A 27,093-nucleotide genomic window follows, 5' to 3' on the forward strand; every position below is an offset into this window, starting at 1 on the left:
TTAGCCCATTTCAGTGATTTTAGTAAATTTACTGACTTGTGCAACCATTACCGTAATCCAGTCTTAGAATATTTTCATTACCCCAATCCTTTTGCTATTTTTTTTTTTTTTCCTGAGACAGAGTCTCACTCTGTCATCCAGGCTAGAGTGGAGTGGTGCAGTCATAGCTCACTGCAGCCTCTAACTCCTGGGCTCAAACGATACTTTTGCCTCAGCCTTCAGAGTAGCTGGGATTATAGACATGCACCATCATGCCTGGCTTATTTTTGTATTTTTTGTAGATCAGGGCTTAGCTACATTGCCCAGCCTGGTCTCAAACTCCTGGGCTCAGTCATCCTGCCTCAACCTCTCAAAGTGTTAGGATTACATGTGTGAGCCACTGTACCCTCACAGCATTTTGTTATTCTTAAAGCTAATGGGCTAAGTGAGAAAGGAGAGTAGGAAGAATTCCCTCTTATATCTCCTTAGTATTCTTCGTCCACTACTTTCTTCTCACTGTAGCTTTTCCTTATGTGTTAGGCTGGGGTTGCAGCAACTGTATAGATGTTTTTTGTTTTGTTTTGTTTTTTTGTTTTTTGTTTTCCCTCAAAGGTGCTTTGAGAACAGGCACGGTGGTTCACACTTCTAATCCCAGCACTTTGGGATGCCAAGGCAGGAGAATTGCTTGAGTCCAGGAGTTCGAGACCAGCCTGGGCAACATAGCAAGACCCTGTCTCAAAAAATAAAAATAAAAGATGCTTTGATACAAAAAAGATCCCTCAAATGTAATTTTCTTTTCTTTTTGTAAAAGCAGCATCTAATTACTTGGAAACTCTTCTCACACAAACATGCATATTCTCATTTAATTCATCCTTTGCTATAAACAGCTAGTAATTACAGAAAGAATATGAGGGATCTATTTTCCAATGAACTTTGCCTTGAAATTCTGGTAGATCACTCATCTTTATTAAAGAAGCGTGTGCATGATAAAAAATTGTCTGGTATGACAGCAAATGCATAACTATATATAGAATTTATCCCTTAACATATTTTAGAGGATAAAGCAACAGAGGGACGATTTAACAATAAGCAGGCCACCTGCAGGATTGTCCTGATTCTCTCTCAGGAGTTACTCCTTGCTCTCTGCAGAGACTTAAGTTCTCTTTGCCCCAATACCTAGAACTGCCATCTCTTCACCATGTCATCATGCACGGTTGGGCCCTGGTTGGCCTTTTCTGGGCCTCCTCACAGCAGAATGTGCATCATCATTCCTCATGGGCCTCTTGCTTTCCTTGTAAGTCACACAGTCTTTGTGATTTACATGCAAGTAAGGGAGAGGAGAAACACAAACACCTTCCTTGTGAATCTAAAGCATGGAGTGCTCCTTTCAATCCCCATGGTGGAGCCTGTGATGCTGGTGAAGGTTTGAGCTCTGGCGAAAGCTTTTCCCACACTGGCCACACTGGTATGGCTTCTCTCCAGTGTGGATCCTTTGGTGCAGCTTCAGGGTTGACTGCCGCCCAAAGCAGTTTCCACACTCTCCGCACGTGTAGGGTCTCTCTCCTGTGTGGACTCTCTTGTGTCTCTTCAGCTCTGAATTCCACGTGAAGCTTTTCCCACAGTCATCGCATTTGTAGGGTTTCTTTGCTGAGCGGGTGGGCTGGTGACCAAGATGTTGCAAACGGTTGCTCAGGCTCCGTTTACCTCCTTTGCTTTTCTTCAGCTCTCTCAGTGGGTGGCTTTTTAGGGGGCTGCTGATGTATTCCACCCTGCAATGTCTCTGGTAGTGAGCAAATGGCTTTTGAGCATTTGGGGGGCTGACCTGCCTCCGTGACAACCGAGGTTCACTCATATTTGCCCCTCTCGGTTCAGGACTCTGCAGACCATTCCCTTTGGATCTGCCAGCTGACACTGCACATGGCTTTGCTCCTTTAGCCCCTTCCTGTTGTGGATTTTCCTTGTTGTCACTTCTCATTCTGGGGGCCTCTATAATTAGAAAGAAAATGCTTCATTTTCTGCACTTGGAAGAAATAACTTCAGCAAGAGTTATGAAATACTCTGAAAGTTTCTCAAAGGGTGGCCCTCCATTGGCAACTTGCATTAGAATCATCTGGGCCATTTGTTAAACAAACAGGCTCTTCACCCTTCCCCCAAAGCTGCTGGGTCAGAATCTCTGGGGGTTGGGCCTGATAATCTGCACAGTTAGCAGGCTCCTGGGATGATTGTGATTTATATTAAATTTAGGAACCAAGTTCTCCAACCTCCTTCCTCCTTTCTCCCTTTAGGGAAAGGTTTAGGAAAGGAAGAACAGGGAAAAGCAAACCCATCAGAACTGGGTATCGACCAATGAATGAAAGAAGGAAGAGAGGTGAAATCTCAACATTGTAAATTTTACTGCTGTAGTCTGGTGCCTGAGCTATTTCAACAAATACCCCTCACTTCGTAAACACTAACTGACAACCACCTTCTCTTCAAAAGATAGTAAGTTCAGAGACTGTGATGTTTTCTTTCATTACAAATTTGAAGTATATGAGTTCAGAAACTGGAATATGGGCTTAGCCATGTATCCTAATTACAGAAGGACTGACAGTCTGGATGGAGATGAGCTGGAATAGCCTGTGGGAAGTCACAGGATCTGGAGAAGGATCCCTTGTGATGTGGAAAATGCGTGTGTGTGCATGTGCATGCACAGGCACATGCATGCTGTTCAATATGGCAGCCACTAGCCACATGTGACTGTGTGGCTACTGGGTACTTGAAATGTGACTACCGTGACTAAGGAACCTAATTTTAAATTTTATTTAATTTTAATTCATTTAAATTCAAATGTAAATAATCAGCCTATACAATCAGGGTCAATTGCTTTTTGACAAGACAATTCAATGGGAAAAGAATAGTCTTTTTCATAAATGATACTAGGACTGCTGGATTTCCACATACAAGAGAATGAAGTTGGACCCTACTATGGTCTGAATATTTATTACCCCCTGTTCCCTGACACACATATATTGACAGTCCTCTGTGCAGTGGTCTTGGGAGGTGGGGCATCTGGGAGGTGATTAGGTTATGAGGGTGCAGTCTTCATAAATGGGATTAGTGTCCTTATAAAAGAAACTCAAGAGACTACCATTTATGAGGAATGGGACCTCGCCAGATACCAAATCTGCTGGCACCTTGATCTTGAACTTCCCAGCATCCAGGAACTGTGAGCAATAAATTTCTGTTGTTTATAAATTACCTAGTCTAAGACAATTTGTTATAACAGCCTGATCAGATTAAGACAGACCCCTACCTCAAATCCTATATAAAAATTGACTTGTTTCTTTATGTATGGAGGAAAATTTAACTTTAAATGGACCAAATACCTAAAAGTAAGAGCTAAATCTATGTCTCTTTGAAGAAAACATAGCTGTACATATTTGTGCCCTTGGATTAGGCAGTGGTATTTTACACATGACACCAAAGCCTAAAGAAATAAAAAAATAGATAAATTACACTGTAGCAAAATGAAAACCGTGTGCTTCAAAGGACACTATCAAGAAAGTGAGACAACCCACAGAATGAGAGAAAAGATTTGCAAATTACACATAAGGGTCTAGTGTCTAGAACATATAAAGGACTCTTATAAAAAATGAAGACAAATAACCCGATTTAAAAATGAGCAAAGGATCTGAACATTTTTCCAAACAAGATATGTAATTGGATAATAAGCACATGAAAAGATGTTCGACACCATTAGTCACCAGGGAAATGTAAATCAAAACCTCAAATCAAAATTTCTCAACCTAATAGGATGGATAGAAGACAATAACAAGGGCTAGCAAGAATGTGGAGAAATCGGAATCCTCACACAGTATTGGTGGGGATGTAAAATGGTACAGATGCTTTGGAAAACAGTCTGGTAGTTCCTCATAAGTCAAAGATAGAATTACCATATGACCTAGCATATGGTAATTCCACTCCTAGGTATATACTCAAGAGAAATGAAAACATGTCTACACAAAAACACACACATTTATAGCAGCATTCTTCATAATAACCAAAAAGTGGAGACAACCCAAAAGTCTATGAACAGATGAACCAACATGAACAAAAAACCAGCATGTAATATATCCATACAATGCCTATTATTCAGCCACAGAAAAGGAATGAAGCACTGATTCATGCTACAGCATGGATAAAACTTGAAAACATGCTCAGTGAAAGAAGCCACACACGAAAGACCACATATTGTGTGATTCAATTTATTTATTTATTTATTTATTTATTTTTGAGACAGGGTCTTACTTTGTCACACAGGCTGGAGTGCAGTGGCACAATCTCAGTTCACTGCAGCCTCGACCTCCCAGGTTCAAGTGATCCTCCTGCCTCAGCTCCCCCAAGAAGCTGGGATTACAGGTGTGCAGCACCATGCCCCCCTAATTTTTGTATTTTTTTTGTAGGGATAGGATTTCGCCATGTTGCCCAGGCTCGTCTCGAACTCCTGAGCCTAAGCAATCCGCCTGCTTCAGCCTCCCAAAGTGCTGGGATTACAGGCGTGAGCCACTGTGCCCGGCCTGTGTGATTCCATTTATATACAATGTTCAGAATAAGCAAGTCTAGAGACAAAAGTAGACTGTGGTTGCCAGGGGCTGAATGTTTATGTTCCCCCAAATTCATATGAAATTCTAACTCCCAAGGTAATAGTGTTAGGACGTGGGGCCTTTGGGAGGTGATTAGGTCACGAGGGTGTTGCCCTCACTGGAATGGAATTAATGCCTTCATGAAAGAGCCCCACAGGAGCCTGTCTTCCCCTTCTGCCACATGAGGACTGAGAAGTAGGCAGTCTGTGACCTGGAAGAGGAGCCTCACTGGAACCCAACCATGCTGGCACCTTGAACTCAGACTTCCCAGCCTCTAGAACTATAACAAATAAACTCCTGTTGTTTATAAACTACCTAGTCTCTAGCATTCTATATTAGCAGCCTGAACAGCCTAAAACACAAAGTACCTCATTGAATGTAGCAAATGTTAAGAAAATAAGGATTTTTGTCTTCTTGTAACTCTCCTCTCTAATGTGCTGATTGTATCTTGTATTCACATCACCAGGCTTGGCCAAAATGTCACTGTCATTCAGGCTTAGAGATCACAGGACTGTGTAGAACAAGGCCAGCAGTTACACAAATATCACACCAGAGAAAGGGAAATAGATTTGAGGATTTAAAGTATAAGCAACATCACGGAGGAGGACAAAGATATATGATATAGGGTGAGCTTTTTTTTTCTACCAGGCCCCTTCTAAACAGAGGAGCATTTTAAGCAATGAAACTCAGCCATAGCTTGCATGGAAGTTCATCTGTGGCCATATTTGGATCTGTCTTTTCTATAAGAAGTTCTGAAAGGGACAGAAAAGTAGGTACAACCCTGTCATGCAGTGGATTGTCAAATATTCATTAACAGAAAATGACAAAACATACTTATTTGTAGTATCACCACCATTCTAATTAGTGAAATTTGTTTAGTGAGTAATCATCTACTATTATATACAACATTTTAAAAAACACACACATGTGGTCTATGCCTTTGCAGAACCATGAGATACACTGATGGAGATAAAGGGCTGATGAGAGGGAGAGAAAAGGCAGAGTGTTTACCTGTCCCAGCCAATTTGGGGGTTGGTTCTTGGAGGAGTGGGGATTTCTCCCAATGATGGGGGCTCAGCTGGTCATAAGCTCCCGCCTGGGAAGGTTCTGCTGGAGAGCTCTCCCTGAGATCTCTCCTAGGAGTCTGCGGTTGAAAGTCTGGCAGTTCCTGTTCTCCAAGCTGAGATCCAGTTTTCTCCAAGAGCACCTTTTGCCCCTGCATACAAACGGCCACCTAGGAACAAGCCCCATTAATTCCATCCATCAGGACTGAGGGAAGCTTGATCTCTCACTGTTGTATAATGACCTGTTTACCTTGGGAATTGCTGATAACCATCTAGAGGTCAACTTTCATAGAAACCACTGAAACCCTCAAAGGAAGTAAAGGGAAGGATGTGAAGAATGACAGGAATGAGGATGCTACAAGTCAGCCGAGTGGCTTCCCCTAAAGCTTGGGCCTTTCTGAAGGGCCAGAGTCAAAGTTATCAGGGTAGCTGCTGGCACAAATATCAGAGTCAGTCACGACACTGGACCATCAGATGCCCACTCTACACACCACGCCCCCGCCCCCCCGCAACCTACTTCTGCTGGAAATAGGTCCTGTAGGAACAGGAAGCAGTATGGTGAGAGGCTGTTACAAACTCTTCTTATCTAATACATTGTTCTGCCAAAGGCTTTCCTGGTAAGGAGATTCCAGTAGTAGTAGGGGTCTAAGAGGACTACCCTACCCTCATTCCCTAACAAGTTCTATTTTCGGAAGTACCTGCTGTTTGCTTCTTGCCCAGGTCCTGACTGGGGTCTGACTTCGGGGAGGGGAGTGGCCAGCAGTGGCAACACTGGCCAGTTAAACTGTAACTTCCTGATCCAAAGACAACAAGCTAGTCAGGCACTGTGGGGCTCACTCCTGTAATCCCAGCACTTTGGGAGGTCAAGACAGGTGGATTGCCTGAGCCCAAGAGCCTGGGCAATGTGGAGAAACCCTGTCTCTACAAAAGTACAAAAATTAGCCATGCATGGTGGCATGTACCTGCAGTCCCAACTACTTGAGAGGCTGAGGTGTGAGGAACACTTGAGCTGGATGTGGAGGCTGCAGCAAGCAGAGATTGCACCACTGCACTCCAGCCTCAGCAACACAGTGAGACCCAGTCTCAAAAAAAAAAAAAAAAAAATCAAAGACAATAAGCTAGGCCAGGTGTGGTGGTTCACACCTGTAATCCCAGCACTTTGACAGGCCAAGGCGGGTGGATCACTTGAGGTCAGGAGTTCGAGACTAGCCTGGCCAACATGGTGAAAACCCTCTCACTAAAAAATACAAAAATTAGCTAGGCATGGTGGCAGGTGCCTGTAATCCCAGCTACTCAGGAGTCAGAGACCTGAGAATCACTTGAACCAGGGGGCAGAGGTTGCAGTGGGCTGAGATGGCACCACTGCACTCCAGCCAGGGCAACACAGCAAGACTCCATCTCAAAAAAAAAAAAAAAAAAACAATAAGCTAGAACTTCCAATGAAATGAAGTTCCTCAAAGTCCAACTGCTACTAAACAGGGTGACCCTGCCTGCTAAGAATTCTGCTTGTAGGAAAACTAAGACGGTGTGGGAAGAGCTGACAGAAGGGATTCAAGAACCTTACAATTTTTACTTCTGGTGACATAAGGTGCATAAAGGAATGGCAAGAACGTTGGTCCTCTGTTGCCTCACTGGGTATCAGTAGTTAGATTTTCTAAAAACCTGTTAACAACTCGGAATAGGTTCCCAGACAGAGGCTGGAAGCAACTTCTGAAGCCATCCAGTCCACTTCTGAGACTCAGTCCTTAAATAGGGAGAGATCCAGATACCAAACATTACCTAGATGAAAAAGAAATCCCCAGGATGATGGGAGAGGACCCTCCTTACCCACTGCTTTGGTTTCTTGGATGCTCTGTGAAAATCTTCCACGAGGGTCACAATCTCCTTGCTGTTCATTGGACATCGATGCCTGACCCGAGCCTGGATCTCTGGGGGCAGGATGGTCAGGAACTGCTCCATCACCAGAAGCTCCAAAATCTGCTCCTTGGTGTGCAGCTCGGGTTGCAGCCACTGACGGCAGAGCTGTCGGAGCTGGGAGAGTGCCTCTTGGGGTCCAGACACCTCTTGATAACAAAAGCGTCTGAAGCTCTGGCGGCAGAGCTCAGGATCGGGGCAGTTTGTTTGCAGAGTAGGCCCCCGTTTCTCTTCTAGTTTGGCTATTATGTGTCTCTCTTGCTTGGAGGAAGCTTCAGTGTTGGAGCTTAAAGTTATCTCCATTTTAGCTGCCATTTTGGGCGTCAGGAGACAACTCTCTCCTTGTAAACGTGTTAAGCCTTTGGGATCATGACCTTGGAGAAGTCTCTGAATACTAGAAAGACTCCAAAAACGAACGTTCTCTGAGGATGTTAGGGAGAACGGGATGCAGAGACAAGGCCTCACTTGCTAGCCTTTACTAGCCAAACTCAAGACAACGCGGTCCCTGGGAGTGGGAAGAGTTTTGTCTTCCTGTCAGTTTTTTGAAGTCTTGCAAAGGAGAAAAGTCATAATGTCCTAAAAGGACTCTGGGGAAAAAATATTTCTTTTATTTCAGTAGCAAGCACACAGGTCTCGGGTTTAATGAGCAATACGCTCTAACTGGCGGGTGGAGCGGAATCCCTAGGAAAAGTTCAAGCTGTCACAGGTAGCTTGCCCCAACTCTCCCGCATGACGGCAGCAACCGACCTGGCGCATGTCACCGGGTGTTAAACGGTAGAGTTGAGCAAGGCCACAGCGCCAGCCGGGGGTGTGAGGTAGCGAACAGCTTCCTGCACGCGAGCGAAGCGGCTGCTCCCTGCCCAGGCGCCGCAGGCCCGGTGGCTCCGGCCTCCAGGGCGGCCCCGCGGCCCAGCCAGCCCCAGGCCTGGCGAAGCTGCCGCAACCCGGTGCGCAGCTGAACTCCACGGCCGGTGCGAGCTCGGACTGGCGACTGCGACACCGCTACCCCGAGCAGCCCGGCGCCCCGCACCCACCTGCAGCCGACTCACCTCTCTGGGAACCCGGGACCGCGGGACTTGAGACCCGGCACCTGCGAGCACGGGCTGGGGGCGGGGTCGATTCCACTCGCCGCGGAGACGCCCACTGGCTGCTGAGGAACTACCGAGAGGGCCCGCCTCCTGTCAAGAGCATCCTCTACCGTCTATTGGCTGCTGCCTCTGTCAATATCGTCGCAGTGCATCCCGGGAGCTGCAGTCCAGCAGCTCGACTTGCGGGCCTGCGCAGGGGCGTGCGTAGTGGGCAGAGCGAATCGCGCCCCTGACTTCCGGCCCGGAGGCTGAGGGAGTTTGTGGAGTCCCGAGTACTGGTATCCGGTGAGTCCTCCGCTTCCTTGCGGCCGGCGGGACTAGCGGCTGGGTCCTGCAACAGCCGAGGAGTCCCTCCCCGCTGAGAGCCTTCTCGGAGGCGTTTGGGTCCGACTCCGATGGGCGTCTCCGTGGGACAGGCGGCCTCCCTCAGGCCGGGCTTCCCCAGACGCGCCGCGGTCACGTGCCCCGCTCCCACCGCGCGGATCACCCCGAGCCTAAGTGCCGGCGCCCCGGGACCCCCTGGCCTTGACCCTGCTTATCTCGTCCCTGTCTCGTCCACTCCCTACTCATCCACAGTGCCTGACTCTGGCACCGAGTGCGTTCTGAGTACTCAATAAGTAGTTACTAAGTGAAAAACCTATCCACTTGGCTCCCCATCCTCATGCTGCATTTTTTTCCCAGGGTTTGGGCCATCGCTAGAGTGAAGTAAAATTTTCAGAGAACAGCATTTTAAAATTTAACGATGAGTGGGATGTAAGGGGTCAAAAAGGGCCCAGAGGGGTGCAGGTTCCGCCTTCTGCATGAAGTTAGAAGAGCATTTATTAAATTATTCTTCAGCCAGGTAAGGTACAGGATGAACATAATGAAGGCAAGGGGTGCAGGTTCTAGTCCTGGCCTTGCTGCCTAGAGCTCTGCTGTGTGATGCTTTAGGCAAGATACTTCATCGCTCTCAGTTTCTTTTTGGCTAAAAAGCAGTACTAACAATAATAATGCCTTTGATTTCTCTATCTCTAGAAGCACCGAAATGTAAAGAGAATTTAAGTGAAGGCAGTTCAACTTCTTTGAGAAAAGGGAACCCAAATCCATTTTTAAAATATAAAAAATTTTCTTTTTAAAAAAACATTTACCATCTTAACCATTTTTAAGTGTACAGCTCAGTAGTCCTGAGTATATTCATATTGTTGTGCATGCTGGATCCATTTTAATACCACGTGGTGAGGGTGTGTCAGCTCCTGTAGAAAATGTAAATTATGATCTGCTTTAATCTGTGTTTTAAGTAGTTAAAAACCAACACAAACTAATGAAAAAAAGACTGCCTTCACTGGTGCAGTGGCTCACACCTGTAATCCCAGCACTTTGGGAGGCCAAGGTGGGAGGATCATTTGAGCACAGGAGTTTGAGACCAGCCTGGGCAACATAGTGAAACCCTATCTCTACAAAAAATACAAAAGTTAGCCTCTATTTAAAATTGTTTTTAAGGTCGGGCATGGTGGCTTATGCTTTTAATCCTAACACTTTGGGAGGTTGAGGTGGGAGGATTGCTTGAGTTCAGGAGTTTGAGACCAGCCTGGGCAACAGAGTGACACTCCATCTCTAAAGATTTAAAAAAAAAAAAAAAAAAAAAAACATAAAATTATTTTTAAAAGTTATTTATTGTTTAATTTTAAATTATATAAAACTTTTTAAAATTAACTCTCAAAAAAATAAAATATTGCCTTGCATAAACTGGCCTTGGAGATCCAAACATGTTTTCAGGACTCGAGTATATTGTCCTCTTGTGAACAGGCTCCTGTGACGGAAGAGTGGAGTAGAGAGTGGGACATAGTTGCAGACAACTCTGGTCTTACATTTGGCCAATTTAGCAATTCCCAGAAAATTAAGAGCTTTCCCTACTTCTCACGTAAAATTTGAGAAAAGAATTTTAATAGGCCTAGCTGTGTGTCATATGCCCACTTCTGGGGAGGCAGGTATTGTAATTAATATCCCCACCAGAACCAATCAATCAATCTTTCTTTCTTTCTCTTTCTTTCTTTCCTTCCTTCTTCTTTTTTCTTTCTCTCTCTCTCTCTCTCTCTCTCTCTCTCTCTCTCTCTCTCTCTCTCTCCCCCCTCCTCCCTCCCTCCCTCCTTCCTTCCTTTCTTTCTTTATTTTTGAGACAGTCTCGCTCTTGTTGCCCAGGCTGGAGTGCAATGGCGAGATCTCGGCTTACTGCAACCTCTGCCTCCTGGGTTCAAGCACTTCTCCTGCCTCAGCCTCCTGAGTAGCTGGGACTACAGGCGTGTGCCACCATGCCCGCCTAATTTTTTTGTCTTTTTAGTAGAGATGGAATTTCATCTTGTTAGCCAGGATGGTCTAGATCTCCTGACCTTGTGAGCCACCCACCTCAGTCTCTCAAAGTGTTGGGATTACAGGTATGAGCCACCACACCCGGTTGAGAGGGACTTTTTCACAAAGGAAGAAGATGCTGCTATTAGAAGTGGGAAAGGAATGCGGGAAAATAAAAACATACAGCAAACCCAAACAGTCACTTATCTACGTTGTGTGTGGAATAATAGTGATGACGAAGTTAATTAAGAAGTGCACACACACTAGTACTCTCCTGAGGAGAGGGTAGCGACTGGGAACATGAGTCCAGGCTTCTTGAGGATAGGGAAGGACAAGAAAAAGACTTAGGTACGTGAGGGAAGAAGGGAAGGAACAGGTGAACTACATCGTCAGGAACAGTTTGAGTAACTTGTTAGCAGACACAGAATCTTGGCTGGGAGAAAACTATTTTTTGCTACTGTAACTGCCCAGTGGGTTCATCTTGCCCACTGCCTAGATAAAGCCAATTTGTCAAGACAGGCGAATTGCAATAAAGAATTTAATACGCATAGAACCAGCTAAATGGGAGACAAGTTTTATTACTCAAGTCAGCCTCCCCAGAAATTCAGAGGCTAGGGCTTTGACAGGCAGTTGGGTAGGGAACGGGGAATGCTGACTGGTTGGGGATGCACTCACAGGGCTGTGGAAAATGGCTCTTGTGTGCTGAGTGCGATTTTGGGTGGGAGCCACAGAGGAGTCCCTAGTCTGGGTGGGGCCATCTGGTTGTCAGAAAGCAGAGGCCTGAAAAGACATCTCAAAAGGCCAATCTTGGGTTCTACAATGGTGATGTTATTTAATTGGGGAAGTTGCAAATCTTGTGACCTCTGGATAATCATTTCATTAGGCCTACATCTTAGCAGAATTCAGGCCCCTCTCATCCTCCTAACCTGGTGGTCTTTAATTAGTTTCACAAAGGAGTTTAGTTTTGGGAAGGGTTATTATCATTCAAACTATAAACTAAATTTCACCCAAAGCTAGCTTGCCTCATGCCCAGGAATGACCGAGGGCAGTTTGGAGGTTAAAAGCAAGATAGAGTTGGTTAGATCCTATCTCTTTTAGTGTCATAATCTTCTCACTGTTAACAGTTTTTGCAAAGACAGTTTAAATATTTCTAGTGTTTTGGATCATTGGTATAGATTTGTGGAGGGAGGAAAAGGATAGAAAGTAAATCACAAGAAGCAGAGTGAAGGAATGTGATAGGTTTATATTGTCTTTTTCCATCCTCTTCAGACATCCTTCAAAGTTGAGCCCTTATTTTCAGCTGTGAGTCTCTATACATGTCTGACACTCTCATGTCTCACGGATTAGAGAAAGACATTCCTTGCAGGAGAACATGGTTTCCCAGTGATGTGGGAAGAGATGGACTCTGATCTCCAGGGTAGAAGTGGCAACCAGAGTAAGCCAGTTCGTCGAAGCAAATGATGGCTGCAGCAAAGAGTCCCGAGGCACACCCATCCTCAAACAAGGATCCCACACAGGGCCAGAAATCAGCCCTCCAGGTTAACAGTCCTGACTCCGAAGCCTCTCGTCAGCGCTTCAGGCAGTTTTGCTACCAGGAAGTAACTGGCCCCCATGAAGCTTTTAGCAAACTCTGGGAACTCTGTTGTCAGTGGCTGAAGCCGAAGACGCACTCGAAAGAGGAAATCCTGGAGCTGCTGGTTTTGGAGCAGTTTCTGACTATCTTGCCAGAGGAGATCCAGACCTGGGTGAGGGAGCAGCATCCAGAAAATGGGGAGGAAGCTGTGGCTCTGGTTGAGGATGTACAGAGAGCTCCTGGACAACAGGTGAGAAAAGGAAGTCGGAACTTTGTGGTTTGGGTTATGAAGAAGTTGGGAAATCCAGTTACTGGAGGGGTGCTTGGTTGAGAAACACACAGTAGCCCTCTGCTGCCCACAGAAGGTCTTGGCTATCTCGGGTTGGTCCTATGCCCTTATAGTACGGGAAGAATTTCTCATCTGTGGATACAGCTGTTAGACATTCATATATTTAGTAATGTTTGAAGTCCTTAATTAAAGTGGTAAAAACACTCAGAAAAATTCTCCAAAACAAGGCCAGGGAAAGGACAACTATCCTTCACTCAGGGGATGGAGGAAAAGTAGAGATGCTGGTGAACGAAAATCTAGTTTCTTGCTAAGAGCTTCTTTGAGGGCAGAGTGCCATGTGTCGTACACTCAACAAAATTAAGTTAGAGCCAAGCCTTGCCCTGGTTCTTGCTGCCGAGATTAAGTGTTCAGTATGGGACACTGATGGATTTATAAAATATCCTCTTACGGTCAGGACTAGGTGTGAGATCTGATCAGTGTAACCAGCTTATATCTTCTGGGAGCAGGGAGGTGGGAAAGGCACAGGAAGAGAAAAGTAACACGCCAGCTTTGGTTGTGGAGGAGTTGGTAGGAGGAAGGCAACTGAAATCGGTTAAGTCTGGGAGAGGCCTAGAGTAATGGAGGGCACAGGTCAGAGGAACGTTGGTCAGCCTGAGTGGGTCTGTGATCAGAGCAGGAAGCAGCTTGCTAGGTGCCAGAGTCTGCATAGCTGGAATGGGAAGGACCTAGGCAGCAGATATGCTTGTGTTTCCCAGTGAGGAGGTAGGGATGTGCACGGCCTGTGGGAAGAGGAACGGGTGAAGGGGGATGTAGATGAAATTTGGTAGGATTGAGGAGTTAGTACTTTTGACTTAATTTAGAGACGGGAAGAGCAGCTTGGTGGTGATGCATCAGGGAAAAAGTTGAGGAAATTAGTCCGAAGTCTATGGGACTGGGACTCTTACTCATAAGTAAGATTGAATGGAGAGGTGCAGTAGCACTTGTAAGAAGGTAGAGCTTGGAGAACTGAACTATTCCCAGCATGCCAATAGTCATCCTAGCCCAGGTCCCCTTCCATCACTCTGTTTGATGCTCTCTCCTCTTATCCTTAACCATCTCGGAATCACACTTAATTTTATTTTATTTTACTTTATTTTATTTTTGATAGGGTCTTGGTCTGTCATTTAGGCTGGAGTGCAGTGGCATGAATGTGGCTCACTGCAGCCTCAACCTCCTGGGTTCAAGTGATCCTCTTGCATCAGCCCCCCAAGTAGCTGGGACTACAGGTGCACACCACCATGCCCAACTAATTTTTGTTTTTTATTACAGATGAGGTTTTGCCATGTTGCTCAGGCTGGTCTTGACCTTCTGAGCTCAGGCTCCTAAAGTGTTGGGAATACAGGTGTGAGCCACTGTGCCTGGCCCACACTCTTAATATAAAACAGTGCAGGAGTGTATAGGTTAAACACCTATTTGAAACCTATTGTATTAGTCCATTCTCACACTGCTATACGGACATACCTGAGACTGGATAATTTATAAAGAGAAGAGGTTTAACTGACTCACAGTTCTGCATGGCTAGGGAGGCCTCAGGAAACAATCATGGCAGAAGGGGAAGCAAACACATCCTTCTTCACATGGCAGCAGGAAAGAGAAGAATGAGAACTGAGTGAAGGGGAAAGTCCTTTATGAAACCATCAGATCTTGTGAGAACTTACTATCACTAGAGTAGCATGGGGGAAACTGCCCCCATGAATCAATTACCTCTCACTGGGTCCCTCTAATGACACATGGGGATTATGGGAACTACAATTGAAGATGAGATTTGGGTGGGGACACAGCAAAACCATATCACCTATCATGAAAGTGAAGGAGAGAGCAAGAAGTGGAGGTGGGTAGTAGTAATAGAGGTTGACATAATTTCTTAGGACCCCACTTGCCTCTCAGTACCTCTCCTCATTCCCTTTAAGGGTGTCTGTTATAAGCATGGGACTTAAGGAATGAAGATGGCTCTGAAAGACAAAAGTTGATTTTAAGTGACTGTGATATTGGGGATTTTACAGTGAACAGGACAGGCATGGCCCCTGGCCTGCTGGAGCCCGCAGTCCATGGGGGAAACAGACAATCATAAATCAAAAGTAAACCATAAAGATCGTTTCAGATGAGTACTTGGAAGGAAATGAGCACAGTGATGTGGTAACTGGAGTGTTGGGAGATAGGTGGTGAGGCAGGGCCTCTCTGAGGTGACACTGAAGGAGAAGGAACCAGTTGTCCCAAGAGTTGGGGGAGAGTACTCCAGACAGAGGGCACAGCACATACCAAGAGCCTAAGGTGGTAAAGGACTGGGCAGGTTTGAGAGGAAGGGAGGGCTTGTGGCTGGAGCTCAGAGACTGGGGAAGAGTGCTGTGAGAGAAAGGGAGGAGGCAGGGCAGAATCATGCTGGGCCTTTTAGGCTGCGAAGAAGAGTTTGGATTTTATTCTGTGTGCAGTGGGAAGCCACTGAAGAGTGTTGTTACTATGGAGGGATAGGAGTCTAGATTTTAAAAAGATCACACTGAATTCCACGTAGAGAGAATGGATTGGAGGGTTCAGCAGTAGAGAGGATACAGACAGCAGATAGTGTCCTGGACCCTGATGGAGCTGGGAGGTGGAGAGGACCAAAGGAGGTCTCTTTTGAAGACAGAACTGATATTGGATTTGGGAGGGGGGGCAGAGGAAATGGCCTAGTGTGGAAGTCATGGGGGCATGCTAAAGTGAAAGCTGACATTCTCTCTTCTAACAAATATATACCAGTTTTTAACAGTTCTGGTGTGTCAGGCTCTATGCTAGGTGCTGTCATATAAATAACCACTTCAAAGACTTTTTTTTTTTTTTTTTTTTTTTTTTTTTTTTTTTTGAGACAGAGTCTTGCTGTGTTGTCCACGCTGGACAGCAGTGGTGTGATCTTGGGTCACTGCAACCTCTGCCTCCTGGGTTCAAGTGATTCTCCTGCCTCAGCCTCCCAAGTAGCTGGGGTTACAGGCTCACACCACTACACCAGCTAATGTTTGTATTTTTAGTAGAGATGGGGTTTCACCATGTTGCCAGGCTGGTCTTGAACTCCTGACCTCACATAATCCACCTGCCTCGGCCTCCTAAAGTGCTGGGATTATAGGCGTGAACCACTGCACCCTCAAAGACCTAATTCTATTAATTTTTATTTTATTACAGCAGCAATACAGTGGCTCCTAGATGTTTCTCTTCTGCTTCCTTATGTTACACATTATTTTTTAATGCCACTCTTAGGAGTTGTAAAGTCCAGCTTAGGCAGGAATTTGTAGTGATGGATGATGGGGTCTGTCCTCAGGTCCCAGATTCTGAGAAGGACTTGAAAGTACTCATGGAGGAGATGGCCCCTTTGGGAACAACCAGAGAATCACTGAGATCCCAATGGAAACAGGAGATTCAGCCAGAGAAGCCGACTTTAAAGGGATCACAGAGCTCACACCAAAGACCAGGGGAACAGTCGGAAGGTAAGCAGAAGCCTCTGTCCTCACCTGAGGCAGGTGAGGAACAATCATTTACTGGAAACAAAGGTCTGAACTGGGTCCACTCAAGGGTTCCAGACTAAATGCCTTTGAAATATATCCAAAAACCGGCCAGGCGTGGTGGCTCATGTCTGTAAACCCAGCACCTTGGAAGACCAGACAGGCGGATCACCTGAGGTCAGGAGTTCGAGACCAGTCTTGCTAACACTGTGAAACCCAGTTTCTACTAAAAATACAAAAAATTAGCTGGGCATGGTAATCCCAGCTACTTGGAAGGCTGAGGCAGGAGAATCGCTTGAACCCAGGAGATGGAGGTTGCACTGAGCCAAGATCACGCCATTGGTATTCCAGCCTGGGCTGCCTCAAAAAAAATAATAAAAGAGAAATATATCCATATCCAAAAGCAAGATTACAAATTTCAGTTGAAGGTAATAGCACTTAAAGTAGGAACAGAGATTCTTTATGTGTTAGCATAATTCTTTTTTATTACAATTCTGTTACTAAAGAATCAGGCATCCTTAAAGGTGTACATGTTACCTTCACCTTCTGCACAGCAGTTCTTCATATACTTGAAGACATTAAATCCCCTTCCCCACCCAACTTAATCTTTTCCAGAATATATTTGTATTATTTTTGCCTTTCTTCCAGAGCTCTATTTTTTGTTTTTACTTGTCTTAATTTTTTTAGAAAACTTTTTTTGTTTTTTGAGACGGAGTCTTGCTCCATTGCCCAGGCTGGAGTGCAGTGCCACGATCTCGGCTTACTGCAAGCTCTGCCTCCCAGGTTCACCCCATTCTCCTGCCTCAGCCTCCAGGGTAGCTGGGACTACAGGCGCCCGCCACCATGCCCGGCTAATTTTTTGTATTTTTATTAGAGTCAGGGTTTCATTGTGTTAGCCAGGATGGTCTCGATCTCCTGACCTCGTGATCCACCTCCCTCAGCTTCCCAAAGTGCTGGGACTACAGGCATGAGCCACCACGCCCGGCCTTAGAAAACTTTAACTAAAAAAATTATCTTAGCTGGGTGCGATGGCTCATGCCTGTAACCTCAGCACTTTGGGAGGCTGGAGCAGGAGGCAGCTTAAGCCTAGGAGTTCAAGACCAGCCTGGGCAACATAACAAGATCCTGTCTCTACCAAAAAAAAATTGTTTTAATTGAGGGAATGTCACATAACATAAAATTAACCATTTCAAAGTGAACAATTCAGTTATGCTTAGTACATTCACAGTGTTATGCAGCCATCACCTCTATCTAGTGTCAAAACATTTTTATCATGCCGAAAAGGAAACCCTGTACCCATTAAACAGTTGCTCCCCATTCTGTCTCCATGGATTTACGTGTTCTGGACATTTCATATAAGTCGAATCACATGTATTATGTGACCTTTTGTGTCTGCCTTCTTGTCACTTTCCATGTTTTGAGCATGTCAGTACTTTGTTTCTTTCGATGGCTGAATAATATTCCATTGCGTGGATATACCAAGGGTCTGTATTTTTATGTCTTTTTCCATGAAGTAATTTGGCTATATACTTGCTGCCTTTTCTGTTTAATTGAAAGCTGCCATTACAGGTTGCTAGGTAAGTTTTTTTAAGAGACAGGGTCTTGCACTGTCGCCCAGGCTGGAGTGCAGTGGTGCCATCATAGTTCACTGTTGCCTCAAACTGCTGGGTTCAAGCAGTCCTCCTGCCTCAGCCTCCCAAAGTGCTGGAAAACAGACATGTGCCACCACACCCAGCCTGAAAAACACTGTGTCTTGATGATGTTTAAGTTGGCAAACTGTGTTGATAAAGTAGAAAATTGTCTCAGATTTTAATTTTTTTTTTTTTGAGATGGAGTTTCGCTCTTGTTGCCCAGGCTGGAGTGTAATGGCATGATCTCAGCTCACTGCAACCTCTGCCTCCAGGGTTCAAGTGATTCTCTTGCCTCAGTGTCCCGAGTAGCTGGGATTACCTACTCCTGCCACGATGCCCGGCTAATTTTTTGTATTTTTAGTAGAGAGAGGGTTTCGCTATGTTAGACAGGCTGGTCTCAAACTCCTGACCTCAGGTGATCCGCCCACCTCAGCCTCCCAAAGTGCTGGGATTACTGGCATGAGCCACCGTGCCCGGCTGATTTCAGTTTTTTTTAAGCAAAGTAATATTCTTGTTAACATCTTTATAAACTTTGCTACTTAGCATTTATTTCCTTTTAATCCTTGGGAACCCCTGTGTTCTCTGTGTGTGATTTCCAAGGCTTTGGGACAGCAGGGGCTGTGAGTAAAAAGCAGGACTCCCTTCCAGGCTAGGCTCCCTCTGCTTCCCAGGCCCATGGGCCACTCACAGATCTGGAATGTTGTTACCTCTCCAGGGGTCACATACCTCTGAGTTGCCATTGAAGTTTCATTAATAAGTAGTAAACATGATTCATTTTATTGGTACAATTTTTTTTTTTTTGACACGTAGTCTCACTCTGTTGCTCAGGCTGGAGCGCAGTGGCGTGATCTCGACTCACTGCAGGCTCCGCGTCCCGGGTTCATGCCATTCTCCTGTCTCAGCCTCCCGAGTAGCTGGGACCACAGGCGCCCGCCACCACACCCGGCTAATTTTTTGTATTTTTAGTAGAGATGGGGTTTCACCATGTTAACTAGGATGGTCTCGATCTCCTGACCTCGTGATCTGCCTGCCTCGGCCTCCCAAAGTGCTGGGATTGTACAATTTTTTAAAAATTTTTCCTATATTTTTAAGCAATGTCACAGTCATATTTGTACAATTCTTGAAGTTGGAGACTTGAGAAAAAATGTATTATCTTGGTCTGAAAAATATAAAAGGTTTCTGTTACTGTGGTATTTTAAAGAGTACTGTGGTTATCTTTGGGTGGCAGGGCTATGGAGATATTTTTGTTTTCCCACTATGATTCTCTTTTTTTCCCTGACATGTATCTTTTTCTTTAAAATGAAAAAAAAAATTAAAGCTCTTATGCCAAGAGGAATCTCATGAAAGGAACTTCTCAAATCACAGAGGCCATGTGCTCTGGCAGTGGTTCTCAAACTTGAGTTTGCCTCAGACTCATCCAGGGTGGGAGAGTCCCAGGCCCCACCTTCAGAATTTCTGATTTAGAAGATCTGAGGTGGGGCCCCAAGATTTGTATTTCTGATGGGTTGCCAGGGGCTGCTGATGCAGCTGGCCCAGGAGCCCACTTTGAGAGCTTCTGCTTTGTGCTATTGTGTGGAAGCCGCCCTCTAATAGCGGCTATTTTTTCCCCCAGCCTGGCTTGCTCCTCAGGCTCCCAGGAACCTGCCCCAAAACACAGGTCTCCACGACCAGGAGACAGGTGCTGTGGTCTGGACAGCTGGGTCCCAGGTGAGCTGTGGTTGATGCGTTCTGTCTCCTGATTACCCACTCTCACCCCAAAACCCTCATTTCCAGAGACATGAGAAGGATTCTGTGTGGTCCACGGGGCTTCTCGGGTTATTTTGATTCTGTCCACTCTGACATCATCACACGGCTCAGAACCTGTCCCTGGGGGCTGACCTCCCCTGCCTTTGCCTTGCCCCTGATCTGACAACTGTGATCCTGTCTCTGCCCCCACCCCAGGCTAGAGTGGTGCTATTTTACCGGTAGCCAGCTCCAGTGTTGTTACAGGGACCAGCCACGTGTGACAACAGAGCTGTATCCCTCTGTCAGCAAGAATGGATGTGCCCAGGCCCTGCACGAAAGGCCCTCTACAGGGGTGCCACGCAGAGGAAGAACAGACACATCTCGCTGGGTAAGGATCCATCTTCCCTCCAGGTCCAGGTGGATGTGTTCAGTTGTTCAGAGAAGCTGAAAGGACGTGAGAGGAAGGGAGACAGAGGGAGTGGGGAGACTGTTGGGTGGAGGGAAAGGAGGAAGTAAATGGGGAACCAGAGCAGGCGAGAGAGACACAGGCAGAAATCAAAAGAAAGGGGTAGCATGTGTGACAGGCAGTCAAGAACATGGGAGATGAAGGGTGAGGGGGTGGAGAAGCAAAAAGTGATAGTGAGACAGAGTCAGAACAAGCAGGCCGGAGCTGGAGCCAGACAGGTGGCCAACAAGAGCACAGATGTGCTCATGCTGAACGTGTGCTCGTGCACACAGGTAGCAGTAGTCACTCCCGAGTTTCTCCAGTGGCACAGGAGATTAACAAATAAAACCACCCAACTAGGACAGTCTACTATGCCCAGGCCTTCCAGGCCCTTTCCCAGCATCTCAGGACACTTGGGGAAGGTTCTGCCAAACAGACCGCTCTCTTGCCTTTCTCAAATCAGTTCTGTCCCATCTGGGCCAAATGCCTCCTCCTCAGAGCAGCCTCCCTGACTATCCAGATTCAGAGACAGACACTCTGCAGCTCACTGGGCCTAGATGTCTCATCTGCTGCTTCACATGCAGGGTTCTCCTGGCCAAGCCCAGGGTGGGAGGGACTACACAAGGCCGTGAACACAGGCCCTGTGACACTGCCCCTGCCTCACTTTACAATGTTGTCCTCCCCAGTGGTGTGTGGTTTTTCCCTGCTCTGCCCCTGCCATCCCTCCCCTCCTTTGCCAGGAACTCCCAGTTTCCTGGCTTCAGCATATGCCATTTCTTGCTGCTTTTTCAGGCTTCTCCTGCACCTTATCTTTGTCCAGTTGCAGGAGAGTATAGTGTCTTTTTGAGCTTTGTACTACTAAATATATATGGATAATACAGTAAGGTGAGATATAAATATTTTTGTATTTGTGATTTTTAACTTATTAGGTGAAATTCACATGACATAAAATTAACCACTGTAAAGTGAACAATTCTTTGGCATCTAGCACATTCAGAGTGTTGTGTAATTACCACTACGTCCAGTTCCAGAACCTTTCCATCACTCCAAAGTATGATCCCACAACCATCCAGCAGTTTCTCCCCGTCCTCCCCCTGCAAGCCTCTGGCAGACACCAGTCTTCATTCTGTCTCTATGGATTGCACTATTCTGAATATTTCATGTAATGGTACCTGTAATTTTAATTTCTACAACATTAGGCTTATCAAATGAAGGCTTGTATTCCCCACACACTTTTGGTTTCTTGTCAACCATTCAGGATCCTTTAAAATTAGAGGTAAGAGTTGAGACAGAATGTGGGAGGACAAGTCATTCTTTCCACAAATATTAACTTAGTGCCTATAGTATCTCAGACCTACTTCTAGGTCGTTAGGTATACAACAGTGAACAAACAGATAAAGATTCCTGCCCTGTGGGAAGAGATAGACTATAGCATAATCAGTAAGCGGCAGAAGATGTTAGAGGGCGATAAGCACGATGGGAGAGAAACAGCAGAGCAGAGTGATGGGAGTGCCAGGACAGAGATTGGTTTTCAGTTTTCAGTTTGGGTCCTCAGGGTCACTCTCACTGAGAAAATGACATTTGAAAAGACTTACCGAAGGAGGAGGGATGAGCCATGCAGCCATATCCCACATGGAGGAAGAGTGTAAGACAGACGCAATGACAGCTTGGAGCGAGGTGGGCATGCCAGTTCACTGGCACAGAGTGCACCCATGAGTAATGAGAAAACGAGCTCAGAAAGCCAGCTCAAATGAGTGCTGTTAGCTGAGACTGAGAGGGAGCAATTAGAAACTTTTATAACAATTTAACATTGCTGCACTTTTCAGTTGTATTTTTATTGTATTTTACAAAAGAAATAAGCACAAGACTCCCGTCCTTCATAGATAATTTGAGAAGTACTAATACAGGATCGTCAGGCCCTACATGAAGGACTTTTTTATTCTGAGTTAAATGGGGGAGTCTTGTGTGGTTCTGGGCAGAGGAGTAATAGTTTTAAAAGGACCACTTTGAGTATTTCACTTTATTTGGCACTTAACTCTATGTAAACATTTATTCATGTCTCTTTTTGCTAGAGAGACTTCTACAGGACTGTGACCTCCTTGAAGCCAGGGTTCATGTAATATTTATATTTCTTAGAAACTGGCATTGTAGGCACTGTTAGTTAAATTGAGTAACAAAGGAGAGGACTCCCTCTGGCTGCTGGGTTGAAAGTTGACTGTAAAAGGTCCAGAGTGGAAGCAAGAAGACCAGATAGGCTATGGCAGTGATCCAGGCATGAGGTGACGGTGGCTCAGTGTGGAGCAGAGGGAGTGACAAGAAGAGGCTGGTGCCCTTCAGAATATCACAACCAGATGTTGGAGTGCACTTGCTGGGACAGCTCTAGTCAAATCAGTCCTCATCAACTGGCCCAGATGGGCAGCAGGAGTGTGTGGTGAGGGTTCTTGAGTAGCCAGTCATCCTGAACTGCTCTTCTCAGATGTTTACTGCTTATTCTTACCTTGGTGTGTTAACTGCTGTCATTTTCTTGTATCTACAAGGATGACAGGAGATATAAACAGATAGAGATGGGCCAGATGAGGAGGTATTCCTGTATCAGGGAGGGAACAGGCAGCTATATCCTTACAACCAGCTCCTCTGTCCCCTGAATCTTTGCTTTACTCAAGCGTCACCTGTTCGCTGTGTCCTGTTATGTGGCCACCCTCAGGAAGTCCCACAACTGTCAAGGCAGGCAATACACTACCCTTATTGCCAGCCATCTCTCCAGGAGAAATGAGTAGGATTGAGGATAATTAAAGACAAATTTAAAAGGCAGCTTGAGTAAATAACCCTACAAGTCCTTCTCAGTGGAGGGAATGTCTTTTGTATTATACTAAAAGTTTTCATGTTTTAGACAAATGGCCACAGTGAGATTTCTTCCTAGAAATAACAATAGCCAGTTGTGGCACAGTTTGAGAAACCAGGATGTAACTTTTTTTTTTTTTTGAGATGGAGTCTTGCTCTGTCGTCAGGCTGGAGTGCAGTGGCACAATCGCAGCTCACTGTAACCTCTGCTTCCTGGGTTCAGGTGATTCTTCTTCCTCAGCCTCCTGAGTAGCTGGGACTACAGGCACACGGCACCATACCCAGCTAATTTTTTTTGTATTTTTAGTAGAGACGGGGTTTCACCATGTTGGCCAGGATGGTCTCGATCTCTTGACCTTGTGATCCGCCCACCTTGGCCTCCCAAAGTGCAGGGATTACAGGTGTGAGCCACCGCACCCAGCCTAGGATGTAACTTTTTAAGCTGCTAAAACCTCACACTGCAGTATGTACAGTCCTCCATGATCTAACTGACAGATCTGATTGAGCTATTCTTTGTCTCCCAGCAACCGGTGTGCCCTGGGGCTATGAAGAGACCAAGACGCTCCTGGCTATTCTTAGTAGTTCTCAATTTTATGGAAAACTCCAAACCTGTCAGCAGAACAGCCAGATCTACAGGGCCATGGCGGAACAACTCTGGGATCGGGGTTTTCTACGGACCCCAGAACAGTGTCGCACCAAGTTCAAAAGCCTACAGTTGAGTTACCGCAAAGTGAGGAGAGGCTGTGTGCCTGAGCCTTGTATCTTTTACGAGGAAATGGATGCTCTTTCAAGCTCCTGGGCCTCTGCACCTCCTATGGCAAGTGATGCTGTTCCTGGCCAAGAAGGAAATGATATTGAGGCGGGAGAGCTGAATCACCAGAACGGGGAGCCCACGGAGGTAGAAGATGGCACTGTGGATGGTGCAGACAGGGATGAAAAGGACTTCAGGAATCCTGGCCAGGAAGTCAGGAAAGTTGACCTGCCAGTGCTGTTCCCAAACAGACTTGGTAAGACTCCCTTGGCTCTGATAGTCAAAGGATGGCAAAGTCCACTTTAGAGGCCATTAGTCTAGCAGTTGAGTGGGAGCTGTCACTGATCCTGGCATTATCATCATCTTGATGTGTCACCCTATCCAAGCCAGGAGTTTTGGTTTTCATGGAGTTTAAAGATTATTCCTCTTGCATTTTAGAGCCCTGATTTTGCATTTGCCAACCTCTTTCACTAAGTTCATGTCATCTTTTCCCATGGAGTTTCACTACTTTGCATTGTAAGACTGCTGGTTAGGCCTCCAAACCAGGTCTATCTTCTCTCTCCTCCTCTAGCATGGCCTTGCCTTTCACAGCCTGAGCCTATGCTGGCTGGGTACTTAGCACTTTGCTTTCTTCCTGTTTGAGCTGGCCAAGACCAGGGTTGCCTTTTGTTGTTCTGCTGCCAGAAGTTAGAACATTCAAGAATTGAGGGTACACCTATAAACAGACTGGCAGATGACATAGAGCTTGACGTCTTGCCTCAGTCTGTCATTATGTCAGAACATCCGAAAAAAGATAGGAGAAAAGTTGGAGTTTAGGGCATAATTTTTCTGTAATAATTTGGAGCTCAAAAATATTACAATTAGAAAATAAAAAGCTGTTAATTAGCAGGAGACTTAATCACATGAAGAATTTCAATTAGATATTTCTTCTACATAGTATAGTTATAAGTTTGCATTCCATTGTTTTCCTTCTCTATAGTCCATTGTATTTCTGTGGGGTTTTTTTCCAGATTTTGAGATCAAGAATGAGATTAAAAAAGAAAATCTAAAATGGGATGATTCAGAGGAAGGAGAAATACACAAGGCTTTACAGAGGAAGTCCAGAGGAGTTTTTTGGCACTCTGAGCTACAAAAAGGCTTGGAGAGTGAGCCAACATCAAGAAGGCAATGTAGAAATTCTCCAGGGGAGAGTGAGGAGAAAACTCCATCCCAGGAGAAGATGAGTCACCAGAGTTTTTGTGCCAGGGACAAAGCCTGTACACATATCCTCTGTGGGAAAAACTGCTCTCAGAGTGTGCATTCTCCCCACAAGCCAGCACTCGAACTGGAAAAAGTATCTCAATGTCCAGAATGTGGGAAAACCTTTAGCCGAAGTTCTTATCTTGTTCGGCATCAGAGAATCCACACAGGCGAGAAGCCTCACAAGTGCAGTGAGTGCGGGAAAGGCTTTAGTGAGCGCTCCAACCTCACTGCCCACCTACGAACTCACACAGGGGAGAAGCCCTACCAGTGTGGGCAGTGTGGGAAAAGCTTCAACCAGAGCTCCAGCCTCATTGTCCACCAGAGGACCCATACTGGGGAGAAGCCTTACCAGTGCATTGTCTGTGGAAAGAGATTCAACAACAGTTCCCAGTTCAGTGCTCACCGGCGCATCCACACTGGGGAGAGCCCATACAAGTGTGCAGAGTGTGGGAAAAGCTTCAACAATAGTTCCCACTTCAGTGCCCACCGAAAAACCCACACTGGTGAAAAGCCTTACAAGTGTTCTCACTGTGAGAGAGGCTTCAGTAAGAACTCTGCCCTCACCCGTCATCAGACAGTACACTCGAAAGTAGTACTCTCATCACAGGAAGGAAGAGACGTGTTATGAGTGTGTAGGAAAACTGTCAGATTAGTTCCTCAGGTCAGCATGTATGCGTTCCTTAGGGCTTTCTTCTGTTATGGAGAGATCTAGCCAGTCCGTGACTTGGCAACAGACCTACTGACTACTGGATCTTAGGACCCATGTCCAGGACCAGGAATCAGCATAAGGATGCTGACCTCTCCTGGGTGTGCCTGTGACTCCAGAGTCCTATCTTACTGTGACTTAAAGTTTGATGGAGAGAAAGCTGTAGGGTCCATAAATTCTGCCAGGAAACCAGGGTCTTCCTGTTCTTAGAACTGAGAATGGGCACCCAGTGATCTGAGAATACGTTCTGGGCTAACGTAGTCCTCACACAGGGCTGAGAAAGAAAGTGTCCCCTTTCCTGGGAAGCACATGTAGAAATTAAGAGCCTGAATCTCTTCTAAACCAATAATTGACCTCTAGGCACCTGCCATACTAGTACTAACTTCAGGGAAGAAGACACTACTCTTTGTAACCCAGCCACCACCAAAAAGGGAACAAAAAGAAGGAGGGTTAAGCCATTGGATAATACTGAATCTGTTTCCCTAAGTGACTTAGCCTTAGAGCAAGCGTAACATCCAGGTTAATTTTTTATAAGACTTATCCTTTTATTATCGCCCTCATCATAGTTCCTGATTGTCTCTTAAAGTGGTTTATAGACATTACTATTTCTGATAATAATTTACAAACTAAACAAATTTATAAACATTACTAATTTCTGATGAAAATAAAGTTGTTTCTCCCTCCACTTCCTTGGCCTTTGGTTGTAATTTTCTCCATTAGAAACTATACTCATGCAGAAGCCTGCAGGGTCCTGAAAATGACATATATGTAAGTGTAGAGTCTGCTTCAGGGAAGTAGGACATGCAGAGAAGGAATAGGGGTAGGAAATAGGGAAAAGAGGAAACGAATTGGGTTGGAAAGGGTTTGTGCCATCATGAGAGTGAAGATCACAGAAGCAAGGGAAAAACAAGGTTCATCAGGAGATTCTGACTCCTGAAGAGTTTGGTAGATGAGAATGGTAGATGAAAGGAAGGATGGGAATGAGATGCACTAGGAACCAAAGTTAAAATTCATCTATGATGAGTCACAGATACTTAAACTTTTATGAAATCGCCATGGATAAAAAGTGGTAGAAGACAGGTACATTTGTCTACGGTTGTTGGCTGGTGCACACAAGGTAGCAGGACGTTGTCTAAGGTATGGTGAAAAGCATCATGGTCTCTTGAGCTTTTTGAAAAGTTAAGCATTTGCCCCAAGAATACTTGCCAGCAGTGCTTGCAGCTGCAGTGTTTACCCTGAGATAACTTTGCCACAAAATATCTTGCTTTTATTATTTTATTTATTTATTTTTTTGAGACACGGTCTCTCTCTTCACCCAGGCTGGAGTGCAGTGGTGCAATCTCAGGTCACTGCGACCTCTGCATCCCAGGTTCAAGCAATTCTCATGCCTCA

The 27,093-nt window shown here is 45.6% G+C and overlaps 3 protein-coding genes across 8 annotated transcripts in view; 1 reads left to right on the forward strand and 2 right to left on the reverse strand.

The window, feature by feature from the left end:
* CLUAP1 (clusterin associated protein 1) overlaps positions 1-27,093 on the reverse strand; it is a 217,260-nt gene that overhangs the window by 129,634 nt on the left and 60,533 nt on the right. The window lies entirely within an intron of this gene.
* ZNF174 (zinc finger protein 174) lies at positions 924-8,723 on the reverse strand. 2 transcript variants are annotated; one of them, XM_050774397.1, is made up of 4 exons: positions 8,629-8,723; positions 7,493-8,166; positions 5,613-5,835; positions 924-1,965 (listed from the first exon to the last, which is right to left on the reverse strand). In XM_050774397.1, exons 2-4 carry the CDS (start codon positions 7,892-7,894, stop codon positions 1,367-1,369), a joined length of 1,224 nt encoding a protein of 407 aa, XP_050630354.1. In that variant the 5' UTR covers positions 7,895-8,166; positions 8,629-8,723; the 3' UTR covers positions 924-1,366. The 2 variants fall into 2 exon arrangements, with proteins under 2 accessions (XP_050630354.1, XP_050630355.1); XM_050774398.1 differs by lacking the exon at positions 924-1,965 and adding an exon at positions 5,220-5,353 and having other exon boundaries at positions 7,493-8,685.
* Positions 8,837-26,386, forward strand: ZSCAN32 (zinc finger and SCAN domain containing 32). 5 transcript variants are annotated; one of them, XM_050774274.1, is made up of 7 exons: positions 8,837-8,952; positions 12,262-12,815; positions 16,180-16,345; positions 19,604-19,698; positions 19,981-20,104; positions 23,527-24,009; positions 24,764-26,386. In XM_050774274.1, the coding sequence occupies exons 2-7, from the start codon at positions 12,450-12,452 to the stop codon at positions 25,621-25,623; spliced, it is 2,094 nt and encodes a 697-aa protein (XP_050630231.1). In that variant the 5' UTR covers positions 8,837-8,952; positions 12,262-12,449; the 3' UTR covers positions 25,624-26,386. The 5 variants fall into 5 exon arrangements, with proteins under 5 accessions (XP_050630231.1, XP_050630232.1, XP_050630233.1 ...); XM_050774275.1 differs by lacking the exons at positions 16,180-16,345; positions 19,604-19,698; XM_050774276.1 differs by lacking the exons at positions 8,837-8,952; positions 12,262-12,815; positions 19,604-19,698 and having other exon boundaries at positions 16,248-16,345; positions 19,933-20,104.

The sequence above is a fragment of the Macaca thibetana genome, chromosome 20, assembly GCF_024542745.1.
Source record: "Macaca thibetana thibetana isolate TM-01 chromosome 20, ASM2454274v1, whole genome shotgun sequence".
NCBI lineage: Eukaryota > Metazoa > Chordata > Mammalia > Primates > Cercopithecidae > Macaca > Macaca thibetana.